Here is a 19,655-nt window from a genome sequence, read left to right as displayed (position 1 = left end):
TTAATCATCAAATCGATCAATTTTTGTTTTCTATAGTTGGCTACATTGTGACATCAAAAAATTGAAAGAAGCGCCATTAGAATTTTTCTCGCTTTTACTACATTTCTAAGGAAAATTCTTTGTTTTAGGCGCATAAAAAGCATTACAAACTGAAGAATTATTGGTTTTCTTTGTTTATAATAAATAGTTACAGTTCATGTGGAAGACTTTTACCCGCCATTATCGTTATATGTTTGTGTCGATTTGTTTTCAACCGTGGCGACTTGAGAGACTTCGAAAGGCTTGTCGGCAGAATTTGACAACTTATAAAATGGCGGCCTCTTTTGAACTCCAAAATATTTTTGATAGTTTTGAACCAGTTTAATAGTGCTTAAATACATTTTATTGTGTGTGAAATATTGAAGAACATTAGTGCTCACAGCCTTACCATGGAACACAATTTGGACGACTCTTTAAACTTGGAAAGTGCTATGGGCAATGTAAGTAGAGGTTTTTCTTAGACTACCTAGTTTATTTACCTTAATCTTACTGTACTACTTGTGAATTAGATTAAAAAGTAGCCCGAATTTAAACTAGAAACACACGGTATACCAGTTTCATGCCCTATTTGTGTTTTTGTCATGTTAATTCATGGTATTTTAATGTTAATGACTTGGGAAATAGTGTGGAAACTAACAACTCAAAACAAATATTCATTGAGTTTTCTATAACGATTGATTGCTAAGTTTGGTTATCTTTCTACACTTTAATTATGCTTGTGCCTTCAAAGAAGCTAAACAAATCAAGTAAATATAATTAGAAGCACTGTCACATCAAATTTTTTAATTGTCTGATCTAGAGCCCACAGAAATCTTCATTCACCTTACTAAATCTTGCTAAGGTCAATGCAGTGTAACACCAAAGTGGGGAAACATGATGAGATTAGATGAACTAACTAATTAGTTTAGAAATTAGTTGCACAAAATGTAATCACAAAAAAGTGTTATTGCATGAATTACAAAGCTAATTGTATTCAGAGCTAATTTGTATCAACAAATGAAGACTGTACCTGGTAATATTAATCTGATATTTCACACATCCAAATTATGTTCTAATGTTCAAGTCAATACAGACTTGGATAATTTTTTTTTCAAGGTTAATAAAAACTTATAATAATTTTCGGTTCCAAAACAAGGATGTAGGTATTAACAGTACTAAGACAGTTCACATTAATTCATGATTTTTGCATAAATTGTTATATCTTGGTCTTTTTGACTATTCTGATATCATCTGGCAGAAATGTATATAAACGATAAAACTAAGTACCTTCTGCTACACCAAGTCAGATGTCCAAGCAGTCTAACACTGGGTCTGACTAAAATGTACTGAAGAGATAGATGGCAGTTACACCATCTACAAAATGTATAATATGCATGTTGTTAAGATTCAGCGCTGATTCCAACATAATTGGGATAAAGCCAAAATATGCAAGTGATTCTGCTGAGTCACTAAAGCTTGTCCTTGCAACATTTTCTTAATTTTGTCACTTTCTCTAATATGATTAAGTATTCTATTCCCTAATTTATGATTTTTCAGATGGACTTTGACCATGAGGCTGGAGTAGTAAGTCAAGAAGACATACCATTGGAAACAACTGGTCACGAACCAGATATTCCTATGGAATTTGAGAGTATTGAGGAACAACAGATGCTTATGGACACTGGCACTGAAGAAATTATAGGTAATTTTGTATGTCTGTCATATTACAATTTATATTATGTCTTACCTGGTTGAAGATTAAAAACCGTTATCTGAATGAAAAGTATGATAACCTATGTGTTATCCCAAGTCATTTATTGTGCTAGATTTCACTAATTTGCATATCACTCTTGCATAAAACTAACTTACAACGTCATACAAAATTACTCATTACACACATTCATAAAAATGACACTATTGCCCGTGTTTGTTGTGTTGTAGCATTTTATGTTTGAATATGTGTGTAAAACATTTCCAATGATATTGATTGCGTACTCCCTTTTGAACCAGAAAACCTGATGGATGTATCAACTAATCACTTGACATTGAAATAATGAATATGATATAGTTTCTAAATAATGGCTTATGTCTGAAGGTCAGATAGTGTTAAATGTCATTGGTATGAAATAGGATGATTTGTTTAAAAATTCATGCATATTATAATGCAATGTGGTAACTCAATGATCATGCATGAGATTATGTATATGTAATATCATTTGATAACATGTGTGTTTAACTATGAAATAATTTATTATTACTAGACAACTAGGATTTTGACCGACAAATCGATTTTACTGGGCATTGTGAATCATCAATTCTTTTTGTTAATATTTTAATTGATTTTATTAAATATTATAATTGTGTGTTCTAAGTAGTAACATAACTTTTCCTGACCTTTTACTCAACATTATTTTTTATTTCAGTTTCAGATTTTATGAATGACCAGTACACATTGCAGGAGTATTCCGTGCAAGATGATTCTGTCCCAGAAACAAGTGGATTGGATGAAGTACATGTATGTATAGTATACACTACTGTTATTAACACATTGACTGTCCGTGCATTACATGTAATGCATGATATGATCTGGCTGTGACGCCCGTGCATTATACATAATGCATTAATCAGTGGCAACTGAACTGTCTTTACTGCGATGGGACGTGTTAGCCCGAACTTTGAATTTTCTAGGGACGTATGAACAAAGACTTGAATAAATAAGACTTAAATGTTCCATCGAAATTTTATACTTTTTTTATCAGTAGAATATTTTAAGTTCCATTGAACGTACCAATGAGATTATCCAAAATAGATGGGACAGTCAACGTGTTAATACAGAAAATATAGTTTGGTGACCCTTAGTTTAATTTGAGTTTTTTGCCTTTTGAAGGGTCTGTGGTCCCATGCTAAAGACAATTCATTGACATACATATTTTACTTTGAATATTGAATTCTTTTATTGTAAAATGCATACTAAAATAATTATTTAACATTTCCAGGGTCTAAATGTAATGCAAGCACAAGAGGAGTCCATGATAGATTTGCAGTTTGAGCCAGATATTCCTCACAGTATAACACAAGAAGTTACCATGATACATACTCAACCTAAATACATTGCTGTTAAGGTATGTTTTTGAGCCCATTTTTAAAACGGCATAGGTTTTTTAATTTAAAATAGCTACTCCAATAATGTTTTACTTATTTTGCAACTAACTTATACCAATGTTTTTAATACCATGAAATAGTGGATCATGATAAGAGAACTTTAATGCTAATAAAAAATCTTTCCAGGCTGCAATACCACGGAAGAAGAATGAAACGGTGGTCACAAGTAACCCACCACGGCAAATCCCCATAGCTCCAAAGCCACCCAAGTTGGTGTCCTCATCTCTTCCAATGTCCACGGCCACCTTCTCATCAGGGAAACAATATGCAATAGCACCAAAACCCGTTGCCCTCGTCACAACAAAGAATGCCAATGTCGTGAAGAAAATGTCACTCTCTGGTGTTATACAAGGTGGTGCGAAAACTGGAAACTCGTTCTTAAGTGAGTTTTTTTATGATAAAATGTAATGCATTTTATGCTGGATAGAATTGGTGTAGGAATTGTCTTTTTAATGATATCAATAGTTACTTTTGAAGTTCCAAAATTGAGTTTATCTTTGTCAGTAAAAATACTCAGTACTCACTTATGAATGGCTGAAGTAAAATAAGTAATGGTGCTCCCACACAGCGGTTATATAACGTTATACAACAATGTGTAACAATAACATTTGTGTTTAAACAAATTATAACAGTGGTTGTAGAGTATGTTACATGCTGTTATAAATGTTACATATTGTTGTATAACGTTATATAACCGCTGTGTGGGAGCACCATAAGACAGACACTAAAAACTTCATTTTTTTCATGGCAGCTCAAATAGGGAAGCAACTGGTAATGGTTCCTGCAGGTGGTGGCCAGAAGATCAAACTAGTTACTTCTGGCTCGGGACTGCCAGTGCAATATGTACGCGCCAGTAGTGACCAGGTATTATAACAACTCAATTATAATTAATACTTTTGCTAAATTATTGTTTAATGTTTGTAAAACTATGTTCCATTAATCACATTAATGTTGTTTCTGTTTCCAGGCTGAACTTATTAAAAATGTCAGCAGTGGGAATACTCAGAAGCCTGTGTTAGCCAAAGTTATTCTTCAAGGTACGTTTTTGGAGGATGTAAAGTTTACATGTATACCCACTAGTTTACCTGTTGTATGTAATTGTATATGAGACACAATAGGTAACACATTATGTCTTGTGTAGATCTTTGTCTCTCCGTCTGCTATCTCTCACGCATAAGAAAATTTAATTTCTTGACACTTGCAATACAACTCTTTGAAATACTTTACATATTGCCATTCTCTTTACTTACTTTCTAACAAGGTTTTAACAAAATGCTCATTTATGCAGGCCAAGGAAACACGGATCCTGCAAGCCAGTCTGCTGTGATAACTAAGCTGCTACCTTCCTCATCTGCTGCCAATATGCAGACGCGATACGTCATGCAGCAGAAAACTGTGCCTATCTCTATAGGAACTAATAAGGTAGGCAAGCAATGCATTATAAATTACTTTTATATATTTTTTATACATATAAATAAGTGATGGAAGTTATTATTTTTATTTATTATAATAAATATAATGTGTGAAATTAGAAGTGAAAAATAACGATAACTTTTATTTTAAAGACAGTTATTTTGACAGTAGGTATTTATTTTTAACAACATTACAAATTGCAGGTCATAATGGCGTCTCCAACGGAACAAGGAGTGAAATTCGCTAAGAAACAACTAATAGCTATTAAGTCTCCTTCGTCTACCATCGCGCCCGCGACGACACAAGGTAATCTTTTATATTTTCCTTTTTATTTATTATTCTGTTGATTTAAGTGGGTATTCTATTCAATATTAGCTACTCCCGCGCGGTTTCACCCGCACTGCTCCACACCTATTAATTGTAACGTGATGTTATATAGACTGTAGCCTTTCTCGATAAAAGCACTAAGTATCCAAAACAAAAATATTTATTCAAATCGGTACAGTACTTTAGGCGTAAAGAAAAAACAGAGACTGAGTTATGCGTGCGCATATTATAGGCGCAATATGATGTTTTGTTGCAAAATGTGTGATTTTATGTTATATTCTATTGTCTCATAATTGTTGTCGACTTTAGGAGAAGGAAAAATATTATAAATCTTGCATATCTATATGTTTTCTCGTTTCAGTTGCTACTACTACCAAGAAGGTAGTAATAACGGCGAATCCAAGTCAAAATGTTATACTGAAGACTACGGCACCTCCGAAAACAGCACAGGTTTGTGGTATTTCTGAGAAATAATTAATGAAAAAATAAATTGTAGTAGAATAAACTATTAAAAATCATGACAGACATTTCTAGACATAATAATTTACCAGTTAAATCCACTTGACTATCATTATCTCGTGTTTAATTCGAGGATTTCTTTAAAAAATAATATAAATAGTTACAATTCAAGAGTTGCTGATCGAATCTTTTCTCTTCCAGATCAATAAGGATGGCAATGTAGTGATACAAGGTCAACGATCGCAGATACATCAAATCAATGTTCCTGGGAAAGGCGTAAGTTTATTTGACAACTTTTTATGTATAAAATGTACTTTTTATCGTATAAACCGGATCACCTGATGGTAAGTAATTGCCGCCGCCGGGTATGGATACCCGAAACACCAGAGGTAACTAACACAAGTGGGTAGCCAGCCATTTGGGCCTATCTCCGCTTTACACTGACGAGAGAGTATATTTGCAAATATTTTAAAGTATGTGTGTTTGTTTTAACAGATCCAATACATTCGACTGATAACCAACCCCACAGCCGCGACACAGAAACAGTTCTTAAAAGGATCGACTTCTGCCGTGGCTGCTCCCTCTAAAAGTTTCGTCCTAGCTGATAATAAAGGTAATCTATCAATAACACTATATTTTTCTTACTTTCTTAAAATATCCTGAAGAGTATTTTAGTAGAGTAGAGACAAGCAACATTTTCATTGCAGGTAACTTTATCCAGATGAGTGCAGAGAAAATGGGCACTGGCCAGCCACCCCCACTGGTACTCACAGGAAATACGACAGCAAAATGTAAATCCATTCAATCATTATAACAGATAAAAAGAAAAATCTTATGTTTCACTCTCTCATTCAGTTTTCACTGTGTAGCTGTGTGACACTTGTAAAAAATATTAATTTTAGAAATTGGAAAACGGAAAATTCAAATAATATTGACACACAACTCTAATTACGAAATGTTTCTCTATTTAAAACAACATTTTGAAAATTATTAAACATGGAACTTAGTTTGGAATTAATTTAAATTATAAGTCAGTTGTCAGAACTCAGAAGCTGTTTCGTTTGCTGATTGTGGGAGAGCTAACATAATATTATATTTGTTGTGCAGTGACTACGAAGCCGAAAAAGTTGGTGCGAATAGCTCCGGTTACTGTGAAACCCGCGCAAACTGTCCAGGTATGTGGAAACTGCCTATCTTAAGTTTAGAACGTGGCGTGACAACAATTTAGGCAATAACCAAATATATCTTCTAAAATATTAACGATTAAACGTGCAATTTTATATCTTAAACATAGCATCAAATGAATTCGCAATAGCGAATAGCAAAAATTCGCATAAACATTATAGCAGTTTTATATTAGACCTACCAAGACTATTCATCCAATTTTCCAACATTGTGTCGCCCTCTATCTTGTTCATGTACTTTAAGTTTACCCAAAAACTTTAGCCTGTAGCTAGTGTCAATTTGACATCAAAGAGTATGAGAACTTACATTCAGACGCCAATGCAACAGTGTGTGTAAGATCGTACACAGATTTATTGGAAAACTTTTCACATAATCTTGTTCTGGCTCAATATAATGTACGTTTTTAGTTACAGCAGCAGTCGGCCCGTTCGTCACAAAGCCTACTGGCGCCACTATCACCAATGGCTGAACACAACTTGGACGAAGTCACAGACCTTTTAGAAAGTGGCAGTGCCAATGAGGAAGCGGACGTGTCAGGGAATGATGCGACCGAGCATTCTGGTGAAAGGGAAATTGAACGAGAAGCTGATCGAAGTGAGGACGAGAGAGAGTCTAAAGCCGCGCTGAGAGCTCTCATTGCCGACACCGTGGGCGAAGACTCACAGGACAACCACGGCGTGCACGAAATTGAAATTGACTTTGAGAGACAACAGGTTTGTTTAATTTTATCCATCTAACAATAATATAAAATATATTTTGTCGTTATTCATTAGGATAGCCAAATATTGGTCAGTAATACTAATAAATAGTGCAGGCTCAATCCCATTCCATCTACAACATTAAAAATTTTAAATATGTCAATGATTTTTGTTTTGTAGTCTTCAGCGGAAGATGAGAATACGAATAGCATGGACCACGACAGTAGCCACAGGTCGGATGAACATCCGCTCATCGTCATACCTTCTAGCTTTAACAAGCAGATGAAGGTAATTGTATATTTTACTAATTTAGTTTAATTTAGAGGCTAAGTAAATGAACTCAAAGTATTGTAAATTAGTATGCGTAAACTTAATCACCCAAAGAAGTAAAAAAAACAAAGATATTAGATAATAATATAATGACTGCACGGTTGGTGCGGTGGCTGGGCAACTGGCTGCCGCGCAACGGGTAGCTGGTTCGATTCCTGCACGGAGCAACTCTTTGTGTGATCCACAAATTGTTGTTTCGAGTCTGGGTGTCATGTGTATGTGAACTTGTATGTTTGTAAACGCACCCACGACACAGGAGAAAATCCTAGTGTGAGGCAATGTTTAAAAAAAGTTCATTGAATTCTTATAATACCATAACGTAAATTGTTACGAAAGTTGTTATTTTGACATATTTCGTTTAACAGGAGGAGAGGAGTTTTACCACTATAGAACACGAAGTCTTGCCTTATCTCTCACCAAAGGCATCACAAGCGCTCTCAGAAAGTGGTAAGTTGATAATTTTTATATTAGGAAGTATATATCCTGATATCTTTCGAGATGACTTCACAAAACCAACTTAAATATTACTCAACTATTTTTTTGTGTCAGATTTAGTATCCGGTGACTTGGGGCTCAGGCCTCGTAAGGCGTGTAACTGCACCAAGTCGCAATGTCTCAAGTTGTACTGCGACTGTTTCGCTAACGGCGAGTTCTGCAACCGCTGCAACTGCAACAACTGTCACAACAACCTGGAGAACGAGGAACTCAGACAAAAGGCCATCAGGGCCTGTCTCGATAGGAACCCTAATGCTTTTAGGTAAATATCTAACAAGTCTTTTACATTACTAAATGCCTAGATTACAATATTTTGCCAAGTGCTGCATTGTGATACAATTTTATTTATTTGTATGTTTTTTAATACTATAATTTTATCATCCACAGGCCTAAGATAGGTAAATCGAAAACTGGTGGTCCAGAGATTATAAGGAGGCATAACAAAGGGTGTAACTGTAAAAGAAGTGGCTGTCTCAAAAACTACTGTGAATGTTATGAGGTAAGAGACAAACATTAAAAAAATATTGGTGTACATTTTCATCAAAGTTAAATTATAAAATGCGTCTTCTAAAACGTATTTGTTACTTTAGGCAAAGATAGCGTGTACGTCGATGTGCAAGTGTGTGGGGTGTCGCAACGTGGAGGAGACGTTGGAGAGGCGACGGGACGCCATGCGGCTCAGGGACAAACTCTCCGACCCCATGTTCAGGCCACCAGCCATCGGACAAGTCAAGTCAGTATAAATATTCATATTTTGTTTTTCTAGTGTTCTTGCTCCTTCAACTACTTGTAGATACGAATTTTATATTATTTCGTCGTATGCCTTTGTACTTGGAAGTGGTCAACAAGATTCCGTGGATTATTATGATAGTTATTTGATATTTGGCAGGCAACCGTGCAGCTTCATGACGTCGGAGGTGATAGAGGCGGTGTGCCAGTGTCTCCTGGCGGCCGGCGTGGAGGGTGACGGCGGCGCGGGCGATGGCAGCGCGGGGGCGGGGCCGGGTGCCGGCCTGGAACCCCGCCCAGAGCCTGACCCCATGCGTGACGTCATCGAGGAGTTCGCACGCTGTCTGCAGGACATTATCAGCGCATCCCACCAGTCTACCTCGCTCTCTGTACTTGACGATGTAAGTACCCTGTCTTAATTAGAAAGCAAACATAATCTTCAATATCAAAACCTAAATTTATATGACTACTAGCATTCTCATTAATGAAATTACTACAACATTACTGTTAACATTGTTGTTATTGTTGGTTGTAGTAATTTCATAATTAAATTGTGAATTAAAGCATAGACGGATTCTTTGGAAACTTTTAACTTTATATTTCCCAAATTAATAAATATTTTTATTTTCCAGGGGCCAGCATAGCATACAGTAACTTGTACAAGTTTGCAAGATGTGGACTTTTCAAAGATACATTGGATGACAAATCTCAAGTGAAAACAATAATAATTTAGACTGCACGCATTGGCTTGGAGCCTGGCTCTTGTGCAACATGTCGCGGGTTCGATTCTTTAAGTGATTCACAAATTGGTGTCTGGATATGACGTGTATGAGATATTGACGTTAGAAAAATTAAATACACCCACAACTTGGAGAATATCTCAGTGTGTGATTACGTTTTTAAAACGAAACAATGACTATGGTTTGGTTGTTTCCAATCCTTTGATGAATATTATAGGGCAAATGTTATTTGTGACGATAGAATAATATAAAATTGTATAAATAGTATGATGAACTAACCACTAGGTAAGGTCACTTGTATCGCTTTAACAAGACTGTTGTAAATACATATTTGCGATTCATTCATCAATTAAAATTATGGACTTTTTTAATAATAATATCCATCTAAGTATGGACTAAAACAATATTATTTAAGAGAATTCAGATTTTTATATAATTGTTTTTATAGACATGTACATAATGTTGGTGTAAATAAATAGTTTACTAGTCATAAGCATTACCTTTATGCTAAGGTAGTAAATTGTAAATATCCGTAATAAATGTAATGTTTCTTTTAATTTTTGGTGTTTTATTGTTACAATTCACTGAAAGATACACACACGTTTCAAAATCACCATACTTTCCGAACATCTATGCGGACATAAAACAATGAACTGAGTAAGAAATCAAAGCATCGGCTGTCAGAATTTTGTGCCGAGGAAGAGTAATAGGAGGGCTATAAATAGAGTATCGGCTATAAATACGGCGAGTGTTTAGTTACTCGCGTCTGTGTTACCGTTCGGTGCGCACCTGCGGTCTCATTGTACGGAGCCGACACCATGACCGCGCCACTGATCGCACGGTACGAACTGCGAACTTCGGACAAATTGGGCAGGTGTGTGTCCTTACAAGGAACTAATATGGTGTGAACAAATCCTAGCATGTATCTAATTATTTACTTTGAGGGAAATTGTCTACTACTCTCATTAAATAAAAGCGTGTAAAAATGTGGTATCCAAATTAGTGTGTAGAATAAATTTAAGACGACAATATAATGTTGTGTGTTAGAAGAATGGAGAATACTGACCTATCCGAACCCGGACGTAAGACGACATTTGTGATTTATTTAGACCGGTCCATTCTGAGACAATACTAAAACTAATGTACTGGCCAGTTGTACATTGTAAGTACACTCTTTTTGGGTGATTAGCGTGAACAACGTAAGTTGGAACCAGATTATAGTTTATTTAGAATACAGGTATGAGGATTAAAGTTACTGGTATGGTGGATTTCCATAACTTTCCTGGTATAATTTTCCACATGGTATTCTAATTATTATCATTGTTGAAAAATACTTTTGCCAGTTCAATCTACGTCTGATAAAAAAAATATGATTAGCTGTACCTTTACTTAGGTAGGACTGTTTAGACACTGCTGCTGCAAGTGTAAAAGTTTAACATTGTTTTAAAATACCTACATGTTGTCCCTTGTCGGACTGGTCTGGTATTTTACGTATTTAATGTTACAGTTAATATCTCCAGGGCCCATAATAAAGTCCAGTATAATTTATGATATGCATGCTCCCAATAACATACCGCAGCGCCCGTGGCGTGAATTTATAGTAGGTAGGGAACTTTCCTCACAGTTCGAGAAATATCCGACAATCTAGGTACTAATGAAACACGAATCATGATCACGTTACGCTCTGTTTGATTTTGTATTTTTTAGAGTTAAAGAATTCTAAATATTTAGTAAAAAAAAAAAAATTAGAATATAAATAGCAGTAACCCACAGTAACGAGAGAAATGCAAGCTAAGGTCAAGGCTCAAGGGAGAGGAATTTCCGGATAATACCTACACGATTGCGCGCCGTGTCCAGAAGTACCTACTGCTTTATGCATCAGATCCTAGCCTACCCAGGTGTCGGCTGAGGCTTTTGGCTATGAGGCCATTGGCATATACGACTATCGGCATAATGATTGTTGAATCTACCTCCCACATGTCGACAATTTCATGAGCTAGTAATCTCAGGCGTGGTTTTATTATTCAACATAATTAAAACGAAGTTTTCTTCAGTTTAGTACATACTAAGCTCAGTACTATCACTTTTAAATTATTCACGAGTTCAATAGTGGTCGATGACTTTAAGTAAGTTGTACGTTACTGTTTAAACAGAAATATTTTTTATAAAACCAGTCTGTATTCATAAAATAGTCGTTGTTTAAAAATGTTTATTTAACTACCCAGATTCACAGATGTTTCCAATTCATTAACGCATTGGTAAACAACGGATTAAGTATTCGACAAATATTTCTTTCTCAAAGGTTGAAATATGTTAATCTTTTATAGATACATAGTTGCCGCGAAAGATTTGAAGGCGGGCGAAACAATCTTTTCGGATGAGCCGTTTGTTCTGGGACCCAACAGCGACAGTTCACTCGTATGTTTCAACTGCTACCTGCCTCTACTGAGCAAGTTCGTCGTGTGTAAGAAATGTGCAGTCGCTCCGATATGTCCCGGAGAGGGCTGTCCTGAACAACTTCACCAAAGTATGTATACCTATCTCCCCAACCCTTCGCATAGTTACATAGGTAATTTAAAAAAATACTACTAGTAGACTGTAGAAACTCAAAAACTTATGGTATAAACTTCCCGTGCCTGTATTACTGTAACAAATCTGAACCTTGCAATCTTAGTAGAAGGTAAATTAGGGTGTCACATCAAAGATATAATAGTAAATGTGTTTCTTGATTTTCAGAATGGCACTCCGATATGGAATGCGATTTCTTTAGGAGTATCAAATTGACCAATGGATTACACCCGATGACAATGGTTCAAAACGTCGGATCTCTTCTAGCGTTGCGCGCTTTCATGAAGAAAACCTCTGATCCCGCTGCTTGGAAAGAGTTTATGGAAATGGAAACTCATTTGGAAGAACGAAAGGGCACTAAAGTTTGGGAATTTTCAGAAAATACAGTCAAGGTGAAACATTATAAAATGAACAAGCTTATCTTAACTATCGCCTTCTGTACATTTTAAGGTTTTCTCATATTTTGTTTTAGTTCATCCAGTCTCTAAGCATCATGGACGATATACCGGACTCAGAACTAATCCAAAAGATCTGCGCAGTCATTGATGTGAACAGTTTCGAAGTCCGCGGCCCGCCCCTTCCAGCTCTCGGATGCGCAGAAGTTTTGCGCGGAGTTTACTTGAAGGCTGCGCTACTTGCGCATGATTGTGTGGCCAACACACACATGTCTATAAACGATAACAATCTGCTAGTGTGCCACGCTAGCATTAATATAAATAAGGGAGAACCCATTTTTTACAATTACACGGATCCTTTGAAGGTAAATGACCTACATACCTACCCTTAATTCTGAGTAGTGGTGATGTCTAGTGCTAAATGCTATGCATGACCAACATGATTTAAGAGTATGAATTTCCTCTTACAGAAACTGTAAGACTTTTTATTCTCTTTTTAGGGCACTTCCATTCGCCAGCAGCATTTATTGATCGGCAAATATTTCAAATGCAACTGCAGTAGATGTGCTGACACCACAGAGATCGGGACCTACTTGAGCTCCGTAATGTGTCCTGAATGTAAGACCGGCTACGTGTCCCGCAGTACTCCTGAAGAATGGGCTTGTAATAGCTGCAGCAAAACTTTTGAGGAATCAAATATTGGCTTCAAGATTCAATGCTGCATGGATAAGTTTGGAGTTATAAGTAAGTAAACTGTTGCTGTTTAGCTTTAGACTGTATCTATGTATAACGAGTTCTCCAAAATAGATTCTATACTTTAAAGTTTCATTTTACCAGAAAAGTACCTAGGTACATGTCTATGTTTGTATCTATATCTATCTATCTTAGTACCATAAGCGGTTAACTGAGCTGAGTTGTAAAAGTGTGTTATCGTTTTGTTATCTGGCAATTTATTTTGAAAGTCCCTATTCTGGTAACATTCAGTCATAGCTTTAATATTTATTACTCATTTAATTCATTCACAGACAAGAAAGATGAGAAAGAGCTCGAGGAATATATTAGAAACGTTTCATTGATACTTGCTCCTAATCACTACATCCTGCTTGAAGCCAAACAACGCCTTGCCGGTGTACTGAGGGACACTATCAATAGAGAACCAAGACCCACAAAGAAATTAATGAGGCGTAAAATGGAACTCTGCAAAGAAATACTTCCTGTACTTGAAATTCTTTGCCCTGGAATATCTAGGACCAAAGGTATAATAAATCAACTGTGTACACTTCTTTCACTTAGACAAATGTTCAACATCCCAAACTGTATAAGCAACAATTACATCCTACAAGACCTGAAGCTACCAACTGTCAAGCAGGAAATAACCAGGAGAAGTCTCAAATATCAGGATAAATTATCTAACCATGTCAATACTTTGGCTATTAACCTAAAAGGCACTGGTAGTGTCCTTTTCTCAAGACTAAGGAGGAACAGTGTCCCAACCCTTCAGAACCGATTCCATTAGTTAGTGAGTGAGGTCAATGGACCATCCAAAAAAAAAAAAAAAATTTTCACTTATTAAAATGAATCTTATTATCTACTTGTTCTTTATATGGTTTAAATTTTAATCTTCGTACCTATTGCAGCAATCACACTCTACGAACTTCATGCCGCAATGGTACAGTTGGCGAAAAAGCTCTTTGATGGTCGGGAAATTACGGGCACAGCGTATATGGTGAGAATTCGTTAGCCTAACGTGTGTGGTTAAATTTAGATTAACTCATCCGCAGTGTAATCTAAAAATATGGTTGGTTACAGGATGAATTAATGTTAGCCGAGAAATATTTGAAGAGGTCTTTAGAAATGCTTTTCATTGAGCCAGGCAACTCCCCTGAAGGTGAATTATGCGCTAAAGCCCTAGAAGAATATAGAGCTTTGAAAACGACGATGAGTAGTGTGCTGGATGCTATACACGCTGAAGGAAAATGCTATGTTGGTCCCACAGAAGCGAATGGCTCTGAAACGCAATAAATGTGTCTATTCTTACAACAGATATTTCTTTTTATTTATATTCTACTGTGACCGCCTTATCTGCTCATCCTTTATTTTCTAGTCATTATGTACGTGACGTTCAGAAACTATCAAATTTCAAACTGTAACCATGGTTTATGGAAATATTATTTTTCACGTACAAAATAATAATGTTATAAGTAAATTAACAAATTGTCATTATAATTATTAGTGAATTAAAGTAGTGTTTTCGATATCTGTAGAGTATAAAAAAAATAAACAAACGATTCTAATGAAGTTTCTGAACTATACAATGGATGTCAAAACTGAATGTCAATAATGTCAAACATTCTGTCAGTGTCGTAGAACAGCTATTTGTGCGAAATCGTAATTTGTCGATCCATTAAGATAAAATAGTAATATAGTTGTTATTAATCGAATGAAACCACACAGAATATTATTAAATTAAGTAAAAAGTCTTCTTTTTGAAATAAAATATTATTATTCATTCATCATACCGCTAATCGTGAGTGTCCACTTGGATTTGTGGAGGTGAAAATGGTTCCAAACACTTTCTGTATATGCAGTTATTTTTTAATTAATTAACTTATCAAATCGTGTTGATTCCACAGTCCGGCTATGGCGGATCAATCGTCGGTGTTAGCTTTAGTTATATTGGCTGTTGGGGTAACTGTCCACTTCTCTTTGCACAAAGTAGAGGAGGGACATGTAGGGGTGTATTACCGGGTAAGTAACAACGATCAATATTCAATACGTGTGTATATATATCTCACATAATATTGTTAAGCTAGAACGTAGCTTGGGAATGTAATTGTATTACTACTTGGCTCTGCTCCAGGTCTATTTGAGCAGAATGTTAAATTGAATTCTTTTACAAACATGACCTTATTTTTTGGTTTTTATCTTAAAACTTTGGTCAGTGGGTATACATAGTTTTAGTCATACCACTAATAAGTCGGCTCATATGTACTGGCATGGGGAACTCAAGTACAGTGATTTTATGACACACAAAAAAATAATAAAACATACAATATTTAACCAGTTTTTGTTAAACGAAAAATAAAAATGTTAACAGAATGTTTGTTATCAACAAAACAATAGAATAGCAATTAAGGACAAAGTAACAGATCATTATGTCGTCAACACATTTAGTCACTAAATGACCATAATTCTAATTTGAGCTGCATTTTGTGTTGTTATTGTCCTCTTGTTCTTACAAACCTACATGAAATAAATAATATTGCTGTTGTATTGTGTTTAAACCATTTTAACTACCTTTAATGTTACTATTAAAAAAATGGTGTAAAAATATGATGCATGAATCTAAAGAAAGATAACAAATGTATTTAAGGATTATCATTTTGTAGATAAATGATATGTTATGCAATACTTTTGCATAATAACCAATATTAAAATAAAATGTAATAAACAAGTAAATACCTACTATGAGTATGCTCTGCCGGCATGAATTTATCATAAGTTGAGGAGGTAGTTAGGTGAGTAAGAGTTATATTTTCCAAATTATAAAACTATTTTCATGTTTGCAGGGAGGAGCTTTGCTCCCGGTAACCAGCCAACCAGGGTTTCACATGATGATTCCACTACTAACATCATACAAATCAATACAGGTACATTCCAATTAGAATTAAATTATTTTCTAAATTCTTGTGTTGTTTTATAGGGTTTTTGCCTCAAATAGCATAATATGTAGTACATAATACCTATTTCTCCAGAATTAACTATAAAAAATATTTAAGGTAAATTAAATGAATACAAAAAAAAAAACATTATTTAAGACAAATTTTTTTTCTTCACTGAAAGTAGTTTTTTATTTTGCCACATTAAACTTCCCAATATCTTAGGACTTTGCTCATAAGAAATTCAATTGACTAATGTAGTTAACCTTAATTTAGTAATTGGTAATTGTAATCTCTAGCCATGAGCAAGATGTGAGCCGAAATGGCCATCAATTACTAATGTATTGTACAATGCTACCAAGTGATTAATTATTGTTATATAAGTATTGGTCTATATTGTTTTAGATATTACTATCCTATTAAAAACGGTGGCATAATTAATTATATTTTATAGATGAATTCAACATGTAGGTATATTTTTTTAAAAAGAAATGTTGTGAATCGATTTTCATAATAGTTTTCTATTCTATCATTGTAGACAACACTCCAGACTGATGAAGTGAAGAACGTTCCGTGTGGTACGAGCGGTGGTGTCATGATATACTTCGAACGGATAGAAGTCGTCAACAAATTGGAACCAGTCAGTGGTAAGGTTCAAGATAAAATGGTCCACTGATTTCTATAAGAATTCCACATTTTTATTAAAAAATAATACTTATACAGGTAATTATGTTTTAAATTAACTTTATACTATATTTATTAAAAATATTTCTTCTGGCTGCCAGTGCTCGACATGGTGCGTAACTTCACGGCGGACTACGACAAGACGTTAATATTCAACAAGGTGCACCACGAGCTGAACCAGTTCTGCAGCGCACACACACTACACGAAGTTTATATTGATTTGTTTGATCAGATCGACGAAAATTTACGAACGGTAATTTTTCTAGCAAATATTGTGTTTATTGATGCTTAAGTCAGTACATATTATTATTTAAATATTTATTTATGATTTTTGTACAGGCGCTCCAAAGAGATTTGCATGAGATGGCACCTGGTCTCAGAGTGCAAGCAGTCAGAGTAACAAAACCAAAGATACCAGAGTCAATCCGCAAGAACTACGAGTTGATGGAAGCTGAGAAATCAAAACTACTTATTGCTGCACAACATCAGAAGGTAATTAATTAATTGTATCTACGTCATATCGCTTCGTCATTAGTGATAAACTACTAGTTCTATTAAGTACTCGGTTTTTGTGTGTTACAAAACTTTGCTATAATATTAAGCTTAACCGGGAATCGAATTTGGAAAAGTTACTTAGCCATCAGGACAACTTACAACTGTTACTCAGGAGTCAGGACAACTTTAAAAAACAATGTTTCTATTTACAGGTTGTGGAAAAAGAGGCAGAAACAGCGAGACGCAAGGCTGTTATCGAAGCTGAAAAAGAGGCACAAGTCGCTAAAATTCAATATGAACAGAAAATTATGGAGAAAGAGTCTTTGCAGAAGATCGAGCTTATTGAAGACAGTATCCATAAAGCGAAGCAACAAACCAAAGCAGAAGCGGAATTCTACAGCTTGAAGAAACAGGCTGAAGCTAACAAGATGTTGTTGACGAGAGAGTATTTAGAACTGAAGCGATACGAAGCTCTCGCGTTGAACAACAAAATATACTTTGGTAGTGATATCCCCAACATGTTCCTGCAGGCTAATGTCGGTGACAGTGTTCCAATCCCCAAAACTCATGTTGAATGAGTGTTAATCACATTGAATCACCTGCTAGTCACAGAATAAAGGCGACAAGCCACAAGACTGCATATCAGTGATACACGACTTTTTCAACCAGACAGTTGTTATGTACTGGGTTATATGGACAATCAAAAGGCCCTAGCAGGAGCTTCATCAATTTTATACATCAATTTGATGATGTTAGATAAGTACAGAATGCTTCAATTTTTTATCAGTTACCTCTTAGCTAGTTTGTACAGAATACCAAGTTCAAGATTCTCTTAAATAATAATTACAGTAACTATTGTGACAATATCATTGAATTTAATCTTGTAATCTCATTGTATGGATGTCTATAAGAGTGCATTATAACTTATTTTTCAAGAATTGTGATATTTATTGTCTAACTGTTCAAAAGACACTATGTAGTAAGGAACAAATAATGAATTGTAAATGTAATGCATCACATTGGCTGCACTCAGTTTATTTGACTGATTACTGTTCTGGTGTTAGATTGTCTATGTACATAGCTTTTTTAAATGTGAAATAAAAGTCAATATTTGTGGAAAAACATTGATTTTATTGAATTGTAAACTTAAAATTAGATTGGCTGCACATCTTAGATTTTGTTGAAAGCAGCAATATCAACAGACTGGACAAAGTCTTCGAATTCCTGGATTTTTTCAGTCAAGAGATCAACAGACACTTTGTCGTCTTCAATGACACACATGATCTGCAGTTTGTTGATACCATATCCAACAGGTACAAGTTTGGAAGCTCCCCAGAGGAGACCATCCATTTCGATGGTGCGGACCTGGTTCTCCATTTCTTTCATGTCTGTTTCATCATCCCATGGCTTGACGTCAAGGATTATAGATGATTTAGCAATGAGAGCAGGTTTCTTCGATTTTTTGTCAGCATAAGCTTTCAGACGTTCTTCACGAATTCTGGCGGCCTCTGCATCCTGTAAACGAATATTTCATTTAGTTGATGCTATTAAATAAAATTTTTTGAATTGATTTAGTTGTAAATTTGTAAATGATTAATATATGGGTCAAAAGTTACTGACCTCTTCCTCGTCGCCAGATCCGAATAGGTCGACGTCATCATCGTCGTCATCCTTAGCAGCGGGTGCAGGTGCTGTGGTGGTCTTTCCGCCAGCGGTCAGAGGGCTAGCTCCAGCCGCCCAGGATTTGCGCTCCTCGGCATTGTAGGAGGCAATCTGGTTGTACCACCGGAGAGCGTGGGGCAAGCTTGCGCTCGGGGCCTTGCCGACTTGTTGGAACACTTGGAAATCGGCTTGAGTTGGTGTGTAACTAAAAATAACCAAAGTAGGTACATCTGATTATGGCGGACAAGTAACAAACAGCTGCTTTTCAAGGTCATTGATCAAATAGATAATAAAACGACATATAAATTAATTATTACTAGTCTATTAGAAATTAACGGCCTACTGACCGGATTAATATTCATGGCTTATAAGATTTGAGGTTATATTGAGTTCAAACTAATATCAGGTTGACGTGGAACTAATCTCTATCAGAAATCTTACTTACCCTGACACATAACTCTTATCAGCTAAGAAATTGTTAAGCTCATTAAGGCCTTGTGCGGTTTTAACGTCTCCTACTGCCATTTTTATTTAAAAAAGTAGTTTTTTTCGAGTAATAGCCACACGCCCCGGCACAATGTGAGCAAGAAGGAATGAAAAAGAAATCTGACATTGACATTGCCATGAAATTGACTT

The 19,655-nt window shown here is 35.5% G+C and overlaps 4 protein-coding genes across 6 annotated transcripts; 3 read left to right on the top strand and 1 right to left on the bottom strand.

The window, feature by feature from the left end:
- The first annotated feature begins 51 nt into the window (after positions 1-51).
- On the top strand, positions 52-10,113 carry LOC118271933 (protein lin-54 homolog). 2 transcript variants are annotated; one of them, XM_035588199.2, is made up of 22 exons: positions 52-479; positions 1,576-1,720; positions 2,442-2,533; positions 3,015-3,140; positions 3,307-3,562; positions 3,932-4,044; positions 4,148-4,217; positions 4,469-4,602; positions 4,797-4,899; positions 5,282-5,370; positions 5,581-5,655; positions 5,875-5,992; positions 6,087-6,170; positions 6,487-6,554; positions 6,972-7,277; positions 7,443-7,550; positions 7,958-8,039; positions 8,142-8,349; positions 8,475-8,586; positions 8,678-8,820; positions 8,977-9,217; positions 9,449-10,113. In XM_035588199.2, exons 1-22 carry the CDS (start codon positions 429-431, stop codon positions 9,458-9,460), a joined length of 2,736 nt encoding a protein of 911 aa, XP_035444092.1. In that variant the 5' UTR covers positions 52-428; the 3' UTR covers positions 9,461-10,113. The 2 variants fall into 2 exon arrangements, with proteins under 2 accessions (XP_035444092.1, XP_050549640.1); XM_050693683.1 differs by lacking the exon at positions 6,087-6,170.
- A 172-nt stretch (positions 10,114-10,285) lies between these two features.
- Positions 10,286-14,561, top strand: LOC118271656 (SET domain-containing protein SmydA-8). Its single transcript, XM_035587774.2, has 8 exons — positions 10,286-10,430; positions 11,884-12,083; positions 12,293-12,516; positions 12,597-12,884; positions 13,020-13,263; positions 13,545-13,775; positions 14,157-14,245; positions 14,329-14,561. Exons 1-8 carry the CDS (start codon positions 10,375-10,377, stop codon positions 14,539-14,541), a joined length of 1,545 nt encoding a protein of 514 aa, XP_035443667.2. The 5' UTR covers positions 10,286-10,374; the 3' UTR covers positions 14,542-14,561.
- A 305-nt stretch (positions 14,562-14,866) lies between these two features.
- Positions 14,867-18,479, top strand: LOC118271653 (erlin-2). Of its 2 annotated transcripts, none has more exons than XM_035587772.2 (7): positions 14,867-15,046; positions 15,153-15,267; positions 16,089-16,169; positions 16,717-16,825; positions 16,964-17,115; positions 17,202-17,354; positions 17,570-18,479. In XM_035587772.2, exons 2-7 carry the CDS (start codon positions 15,160-15,162, stop codon positions 17,933-17,935), a joined length of 969 nt encoding a protein of 322 aa, XP_035443665.1. In that variant the 5' UTR covers positions 14,867-15,046; positions 15,153-15,159; the 3' UTR covers positions 17,936-18,479. The 2 variants fall into 2 exon arrangements, with proteins under 2 accessions (XP_035443665.1, XP_035443664.1); XM_035587771.2 differs by having other exon boundaries at positions 14,867-15,072.
- On the bottom strand, positions 18,468-19,633 carry LOC118271654 (elongation factor 1-beta'). The gene is made up of 3 exons (XM_035587773.2): positions 19,465-19,633; positions 18,978-19,224; positions 18,468-18,872 (listed from the first exon to the last, which is right to left on the bottom strand). The coding sequence occupies exons 1-3, from the start codon at positions 19,542-19,544 to the stop codon at positions 18,528-18,530; spliced, it is 672 nt and encodes a 223-aa protein (XP_035443666.1). The 5' UTR covers positions 19,545-19,633; the 3' UTR covers positions 18,468-18,527.
- Positions 19,634-19,655: the final 22 nt, after the last annotated feature.

Source organism: Spodoptera frugiperda, chromosome 5 (genome assembly GCF_023101765.2).
Source record: "Spodoptera frugiperda isolate SF20-4 chromosome 5, AGI-APGP_CSIRO_Sfru_2.0, whole genome shotgun sequence".
NCBI lineage: Eukaryota > Metazoa > Arthropoda > Insecta > Lepidoptera > Noctuidae > Spodoptera > Spodoptera frugiperda.
This window is presented reverse-complemented; position numbering and strand designations above follow the sequence as displayed.

What these genes read in the sequence shown, in the direction of transcription:
- LOC118271933 (XM_035588199.2), top strand. Translation starts at nt 429, where the DNA reads ATGGAACACAATTTGGACGACTCTTTAAACTTGGAAAGTGCTATGGGC. An exon ending in CACCTCCGAAAACAGCACAG is followed by an intron (nt 5,371 to 5,580) that starts GTTTGTGGTATT and finishes TTTCTCTTCCAG; the next exon opens with ATCAATAAGGATGGCAATGT. An exon ending in TCAATGTTCCTGGGAAAGGC is followed by an intron (nt 5,656 to 5,874) that starts GTAAGTTTATTT and finishes TTGTTTTAACAG; the next exon opens with ATCCAATACATTCGACTGAT.
- LOC118271656 (XM_035587774.2), top strand. Translation starts at nt 10,375, where the DNA reads ATGACCGCGCCACTGATCGCACGGTACGAACTGCGAACTTCGGACAAA. An exon ending in ACTTCGGACAAATTGGGCAG is followed by an intron (nt 10,431 to 11,883) that starts GTGTGTGTCCTT and finishes AATCTTTTATAG; the next exon opens with ATACATAGTTGCCGCGAAAG. An exon ending in TTACGGGCACAGCGTATATG is followed by an intron (nt 14,246 to 14,328) that starts GTGAGAATTCGT and finishes GGTTGGTTACAG; the next exon opens with GATGAATTAATGTTAGCCGA.
- LOC118271653 (XM_035587772.2), top strand. Translation starts at nt 15,160, where the DNA reads ATGGCGGATCAATCGTCGGTGTTAGCTTTAGTTATATTGGCTGTTGGG. An exon ending in ATGTAGGGGTGTATTACCGG is followed by an intron (nt 15,268 to 16,088) that starts GTAAGTAACAAC and finishes TCATGTTTGCAG; the next exon opens with GGAGGAGCTTTGCTCCCGGT. An exon ending in CATCATACAAATCAATACAG is followed by an intron (nt 16,170 to 16,716) that starts GTACATTCCAAT and finishes CTATCATTGTAG; the next exon opens with ACAACACTCCAGACTGATGA.
- LOC118271654 (XM_035587773.2), bottom strand. Translation starts at nt 19,544, where the DNA reads ATGGCAGTAGGAGACGTTAAAACCGCACAAGGCCTTAATGAGCTTAAC. An exon ending in GATAAGAGTTATGTGTCAGG is followed by an intron (nt 19,225 to 19,464) that starts GTAAGTAAGATT and finishes GGTTATTTTTAG; the next exon opens with TTACACACCAACTCAAGCCG. An exon ending in GATCTGGCGACGAGGAAGAG is followed by an intron (nt 18,873 to 18,977) that starts GTCAGTAACTTT and finishes ATTCGTTTACAG; the next exon opens with GATGCAGAGGCCGCCAGAAT.